This window comes from Montipora foliosa, chromosome 2, assembly GCF_036669935.1.
Source record: "Montipora foliosa isolate CH-2021 chromosome 2, ASM3666993v2, whole genome shotgun sequence".
Lineage (NCBI taxonomy): Eukaryota > Metazoa > Cnidaria > Anthozoa > Scleractinia > Acroporidae > Montipora > Montipora foliosa.
The window spans coordinates 22608427-22615926 of NC_090870.1; the positions used below are offsets into that span (position 1 = coordinate 22608427).

The window sequence follows — 7500 nt, forward strand, 5'->3', positions numbered from 1 at the left end:
TGTTTTTGAAGATAATGTTCTGAGTTGAATGTGAAGTTGTTCATGGTAAGGATCAAGCGAATGAGATCGCAAATGGTCTCTGAAGGGACGCGTGGATTGGCGCGTTTTTGAAGGAAACTACGACAGGCGTCGATCCCTTCGTTATGTGGTATGGGATGGCGCAGAGGTGAGAGCCCTCGACTCCCACCAATGTGGTCCGGGTTCGATTCCCAGACTCGGCGTCATATGTGGGTTGAGTTTGTTGGTTCTCTACTCTGCACCGAGAGGTTTTCTCCGGGTACTCCGGTTTCTCCCTCTTCTCAAAAAACCAGCCTTCGACTTGATTTGCGCTAGCGCTCCAGCGCTAGAAGGACTAGACACTTAAACAAAGTTCCTTTCCTTTCCTTTTCCTTTCGGTGATATGAAGGTAATGGTAATGGCCAGCCGAAATATTGTTAAAAAATACATTTTCGCGTTGTTTTATCAGTCGTGCAGTAGTCTACTTGACTTTCATGAATATTTTAAAATCAATTTTGAATGATCAAGATTTTCTCTGATCCAACGCTGTGCAAGACTTATCGTCCACGGCGTTTTAAATCTTTCCTGGAATTCTATGTGATAAACCCAAAAATTCATGGGATAAAGATTTGATCATTGCAGCACTTTACGGATTTTCATCATTGAGTTCCTTTGACGATAAAATTAGTCAAATAATAATAATAATAATAATAATAATAATAATAATAATAATAACAATAATAATAATAATAATAATAATAATAATAATAATAATTTATTACTTATATAAAAATTTACAATAATTTCCTACAGATTTTCAATCAATATCGTTTAGGTGCTAGCCTAAAGAAAGTTCATCATCACCATCATTATCATCCAGTAATGTAGCAACTCTCGTAACATGCTATTGTTTGGTATTGTAAGCAGCTTCTATTGTTTTTGAGTCTAAATAATTGTTTCAATTGTTTAGTCTTTTGTTTTTGTCTAGGGTAGCGAGCCAATCACATTATACGTTACGACAGCTGGCACATGACCCTACCATCAGGAGCAGCAACAGCATTTAACAACAACTGTAGTGTACTCAAAAGCATTTCCAATAAATTGAGTGTTGCTGGAATTCGTGACCATGTTCATGATACTCTTGTACTTTCCTTAATAAAGTTTCACTTACTAAGGCATTTTTTTTGCATTAATTTCACATAACAAGACACGGAAATCTTCAGCCTTTCTTTTGATCAAAGGCCCACCTTCAACCGACAGACTTTTCGACCGTTTGTTTTTGTTATGGAAATTCCCATTGCTTATCGTAGCGATCTGATTGGATGAATTTCAGCTTTGGCGGGATTTTCATACCTATGTATGAAAATTGTTCCACGGCTCGCAACGCCTGTCAATCGACCACAACAATTATATCAAATGACCATGCTTATGATCACAAAAAAACGCGCAAAGCGATATAAATAACAAACAATAAAATTGTTAATTTTTTGCTTTCTCACTTTCTCTAATGTTTGATTTTAGTGCCATGACTGCTGAAACAATCAACTGGTACAATTTTAATTTTGTCCCACGTTACCCTACCGTTCACTTTTTCTTTTAAATGTAAAAATAATATCAGTTAATTTTTTACATAAGTACAAACCTCTGTACACAGGTCACGTTCATTGCATCAAGCCTTTCATATAATAGTTCTGTGGCTTGTGCAACCTGTTAACACCTCAGTTAAGGACAAGGACATATGTACACCGCATTATGAACAAAAATTGATAACCACTTCAAAGTCAGTTCATTATATCATCACTTGGGCCCTTCAGATAAGAACGCAGGCCCCTGACCTGTTCTAAGACTCTTCTCTAGTTTATTTTCATGACCTTCTTGATTGACAAGCTTTGCATTCAAAAAGAAACATGCCATCTTAATCAAAAATGTTAAATCCAGTGTTAAATCTTTCAGTGATTGTAAGGATGATTTTTTCTAACACCTTTGATGCTAATTGTTGCGGAGAAAAAAACAAGAGAATTGAAACCAAAAGGATACAACTCCAGGCATAGTGTTTGGCTGTAATTTGCAAAGTTCAATAATTAAGGATCCATAAAATATTTGTACATTGTGCGAGTTCGGAAGCCTAAACATTTCGGAAAATAGCACCTGAAAGACGCAAAAATTAACACATAATGAGGAGGAACAAGACCACGATCCATTTAACAAAAATATAGACAAAGACCACAATGCCTACACCAGTATCTGCAGGGAGAAGGATTATGAAATACTCACGACTACAACTAACCTCTATGATGCAATACTCAGTTGGCACTTTAGACTTCCCAGGTAAATTTAACAGCTGATTGGCACTAGAAGAATGCAAGTAATCTATTCAACAATTGTTCACCGAAGGGGAGGTGAATAGTAACCGCTTACTAAACCGAGCGCGAGGGCCGTACTCGGGAATATTGGCCCGAGGTCGTGGCAGCCCCGACCGAGGGCCAATATTCTCCAGTACGGCTCGAGCAAATGAGGTTAGTAAATTGTTTATTATATGACATTGTTTCTTCGACAAAAGGTGGTCAAGCTCGGCCGCAGGTAAGATTTCAATTTTCTCGTTTTTTTTTAACTTCCACCACGGTAGCGGAGAAGAGTCTTCATATTAGTAGTCGTCTTCTTGTTTGTGTTGCACTTTTTTGTTGGTTGGTTTCCAGATCTTCAGGATAATAAAATGTTTGCCTTCGAATTTCGGCAAAAATTTCAATCTTTTGTGCTTTTTCTGGTAGTTTCGCTGTGAAGAATGACAGTATTCGTGTGAAAAGGATTTGCCCGCATTAGCCTCCATTTCATGCTAGATCCAGTCCAGCCGTGAGAATTCGAAAATGATCTATTTAGCTTGTGGTCACTCATCATTTCACCATCCAATTTTCGTCATTCGCACGGGCCTTATTATGCAATCAATACAATTCTCAGTCAATGCAGGAAGAATCCAAAATACTAGAAAATGGCATAATGCTGCAATAATAAATCCGTTATTGCTCATGTACTATGCAACTCGCAAAATATCTGCGCGTATTACATGTTAAACCATTCAATAAGGTGTATATATAAACTGCCTGCCTTATAAAATCAACCATTCAATAAGATGTATATATAAACTGCCTGCCTTATAAAATCAGCTAAACTTCAAAATTTGAGAAAATCTGTTTCTGTTCAAGTGTCACTCTTAAAAGGGAAAAGGATCAATTCAAATCATCTCACCATTCTTTTCTGTCTTTAAAATGAGCACTGAGCGTTCTCCTGATAGTTTCCTCTACAAGGTATCTCTCAATTGCATGAGCACCTGGCATGGATGGACCCTAATTGCAAATTGCATACATGTTATAAAATCTCCATCCCAACGAGCTGTGTGAAAAAAAGCCACTGTGAAAGGAGCTGGTTTTGTGTCCACTCCCAGAGGATAACAGCTTCCCAAGGATAGATTTTGCAATTATTCTGCCTGCTTGCTTGATACATTGTAGTACTTTACTTACAGCACCCTTCATTGACAAACCTGTTACCCTGAGGGTGAGACTGGGCTCAAGGGCATAAATATAATTATTTACTACAAAATAAATTATGTTCCATCCTTTCAAGAATTCACCTACACATTAAAATTCCTACGATGTTAAATGGGCATCGTGAAAGCAAAACAATCGATAAAACTAATTTAAAATTGCAGCGGCAGGGGCACTTTTAAAATGCAATGTTATTCTGGAAAAAAATAAATATCTGTTGTTATTATATAGCTGAGTTTTTTCCCCCAGCAGCGCACGCTCTCATTGGTTACTTTGATGTCACATGACATCCAACAATAAAACTGTTTCCCGCCAAAAGTCTCTGAGCGGACAGCAGTGCAAAATCTATGACCTCAGGGGGTAACAGTGCACTGTTACCAGCGGATGTTGACCGACGACCGCCGTTGTCGTTGCCATTGCTCGTTTTTCTTTTTGTGCTATATAACAAATCACTTAAGTTCGTTTTGTTTCCCTCAAATCTCAATTTTTCCCTAAGCTGCACCTCGGGAAACATTGAGATTCTCGGAAAACTGTTTCCCTTGGGACCAGTCCCTCGGGACCAGTCATTAAGTGTTTAATGAGTACTTTCAAGTAGTTACAAGGCAGTGATTAGTATAAAAAATTCCCATTCTCAAGTTTCAATTATAATACTGGTACATGTGACATTGTCTTTACTACATGCTGCAAATTTTTCTCAACCAAATCTTAAGGAAAGATTTACAATGTATCAAGAACTTTCATCCAAGTTTTCATTAATTTTGTAATATCAGCCAAGTGCATCTGCTGGTCTAAGTTGCATTTGTGTGGTTGCCACAGCAACTTAATTGGGGCTCATGAAAGTAGACTTCAGCATAAACTGTACTGCTTTTATGCGATCAGAACACAGCAATTTTATTGAATGTGTTATAAAGAGTGGTAAGGCTTCCAAGTGCAAGAACTACTCACCTCTGGAACATCTGTATAATCAAACATCCTATAAACTACATTTGGTAGGGGATAAACAGTGCCATCCTTGTGAAGTGGAACTTTGAATGACGGAAGGGTATGCTGCCAAGACAGAAAACACAATCATTGAACTGTCAATATAGGTACATACGAATATGTGAGCTACAGATAAATATAAAAATTAATATTATAATATTATAATGATCACCACAGAGAAGCACTTGACTAAAACCACTACAACAAAGAACAGACTCAAACTAGTGAACATGGATAGCACTACATCCTGGTTTATCAACTTAATTTAGTAACTGCTTCTTTCCAAAGTTGGACAAAATGCACTTGTCTGATTATTGTAAGAATCTGTGCCTGCAACAGGCATTGTGCCAGACTAAGCAGACATTGTACATGTCAAGGTACAGAAGATAACATTCTGTACACTTTGCTTGTTTGGCAAAATACATTATAATTATCTGGCAGGTCCAGAAAGGAAATGTTTTTCTTAGGAATTACATTGCATTCATGTAAGATGAAGACAATAGTCTTCCAATAGCTTAGATGTGTAGCACAATCACCGTACCCACTTGGGGGTGACTCAGAAACATTTCCTGATTTATTCAATGAAGCTATATTTTTGCTGAATGCTAAGGTTATCCTCGTTGATTAGCATACAGGGTGTAAAAAGGGTAAGCGAATTTCCTTTCTTGAGAAAAGAAAGGAAAAGGATAGAAAAATAGGAAAATTTTGAGTGTAACGCGTAACACAATTTTCAAATTGAAAGTCTTCAAAACCATTTTTCATAAGAGAGAACAATTACGTGGATTAACGGACAATAACCAGTGATAACACGCAGTAAATACTACATATGAGCCAAATTAAAACAGTTCAAGTTTATTAAAACACATTAAAAAGATTCAAAATTCCGTAGTTTCCTTACTGTAACGCTGTGTTATGGAATTCTGGCGCTCACTAGGTTATAGTTTGAAACAAGTCTTCAATTGATATCTGTGGCTTCAAAGCCATCTCAACTAAATGCTCATACCTTGTGCTTTAACATACAGAAAAATTAGTTTGAGGGATCCACTACGAATGGAGAAATCACTCCTCAAAACAGTCGCTACGCTTTTTCTGTTCCGCAATTACGCAATAATATTTTTCGAGACCACTTCTTTCAATGTTGCTCCTGCTCCAACCAAGGCGTAAGTGGGTTCCAACCAAGCATTTTCTGAATGCTCACAAGTTCCACTAGCTATTTCCACAGTTTGGTCATCGTAGCTTTCAGGGTCGCGAAAATATTAGCCTTTGACTGAGTCGCTACGTTTTTTCTAACATGCCGGGCCATATTGAACCTAGTCTTGAGTGCCAGTGAACATCACAAATCTACTTCGCAAAGAAGCCATGATTTCCATGTGCTTCACAAGGCTTGGTAACCTTTCCTCTATGGATATTATTGGGAAGTCCACAATGTCTTTTCAGGGGCAATTTTCAGGAAATTGAGACATCTGCTCTGACCTCAAATTGTAAAGTGGAGCAAAAAAGTGGAGCAGAAAGCCAGCGTTTAGGGTGTCAATAGAACTAAATGAGGGGATGCTATCCTCCATGTAGTGAAAGCTTTCTGTTTTTACTTTTTATTTGCCTCAAAATTGACTATCTGTATGAAAGACCACGCCTGCAAGGGGTCATGGGTAAATCAAAAATTCAGTTTTAACCGACCCAAACATTAATATTTTCCGAACAATTAGACAGATATGTAAGTCTGGGTGTGAAATAAGCCAAAATAAGTGATTTTCACCCCAAAAAACACAATTTCACAATTTCTAGGTATGTTACAGAAATGGGTACCGTGATCATGCTACTCATCTTATCTGAAAAAAAATTTCAGAGTAATTTTCTTTTGATTGCAGTTCCATCAGTCTTCAGTAATTTCCAACATGTAACATGGAGTTTTATGGTCTCTCTTTAACAACTCATCCCACTTTCCTTATGACAGAAAGGGATTATAATTATTAGCAAAGGCACAGTTTTAAGTAGGTTAATTGCCTCTCGCAATGTCATGTGGGTATACATGTACTCAATTCAGCAGAGAAGAGCAATACAAGCTACATTCATTGTTAAAACAGCGCACCTGTCCTTGATGATGTTCATACAATGTATATTATAGGCATTGTCCATACTTTAATAGCTAGCCCAATCTTTGATGATATCATCTTACATAATAATTTTATGCTGTACCTCTAAAGCATCCCCTAATACATCATCAAACGCAAGATAAGGTCTTCTGATATGCTTCTCCTAAACAAAATAATATTATTGTAGTAAAATCTGGTCAATAGGTTAATCTGGATGGTTTTAATCCTTATTTGGTAGAAGTAGATATTTACTCCCTTGCTGTAAGTGGGAAGCAGAGCTGGCCAGAAATTATTTGGAATAAAAATAAAACGATCTTTTAGCTACACAAACGACACCACCTCCTTAGGGTGATTCCCTAGTTTGGCATTGCACAATCCCATTGCACATAATTTCTTGCATTACTGGCAAGAGCAGTGGAACAGGCACATTGATAAAATGACGGATTTTCATTGATGCCGAGCATAATCCATCAAGCAATGGCTATTTTCTCCTCAACGAGTACGGTGACCCCCATTTTTTATTTCATATATTTGCTGCGGACACTGCCTTCATGGAATAGTGAAAAACTTGTACAATTTCATAAAATTGTACGGAAGGAGCCATTATGAGGCGAACAGCTCACATTCAAGTTAAACCTATTTTGGGGTGTTAGGTACACTTTTTAGGTACCTTCATGAATTAACCATAGAATGACACCATGCTCTGCATTATACGTTGGATTACATTTATAGAATCAAACTAAATTCGTCCAACATTGGGAGTGCACGGCAATTGTCAAAGTAGCTCAAATAGCTGTATTTGTCAGTGTCGTACCAGGAAAACAAGCTCCGTGACCCCCCTTTTTTATTACATTTTTATCATCTCCTTGACATGTTACAACAGTATGCCAAGT

General features: G+C 37.4%; 1 protein-coding gene across 2 annotated transcripts in view; it reads right to left on the reverse strand.

Moving 5' to 3' along the window:
* The window catches only part of LOC137992680 (nuclear cap-binding protein subunit 1-like), a 62421-nt gene that overhangs the window by 26649 nt on the left and 28272 nt on the right, over positions 1-7500 (reverse strand). For both annotated transcript variants that reach the window (XR_011121735.1, XM_068838160.1), the window contains exons 11-16: positions 6711-6770; positions 4482-4583; positions 3241-3338; positions 2285-2348; positions 2035-2145; positions 1640-1704 (exon numbers count right to left, since the gene is read on the reverse strand). Coding sequence is in view for 1 of the 2 variants with exons in the window: in XM_068838160.1 (XP_068694261.1) it covers positions 1640-1704; positions 2035-2145; positions 2285-2348; positions 3241-3338; positions 4482-4583; positions 6711-6770 (500 nt within the window). In the remaining variant the exon portion in view is untranslated. The remainder of the gene's footprint in view (positions 1-1639; positions 1705-2034; positions 2146-2284; positions 2349-3240; positions 3339-4481; positions 4584-6710; positions 6771-7500) is intronic.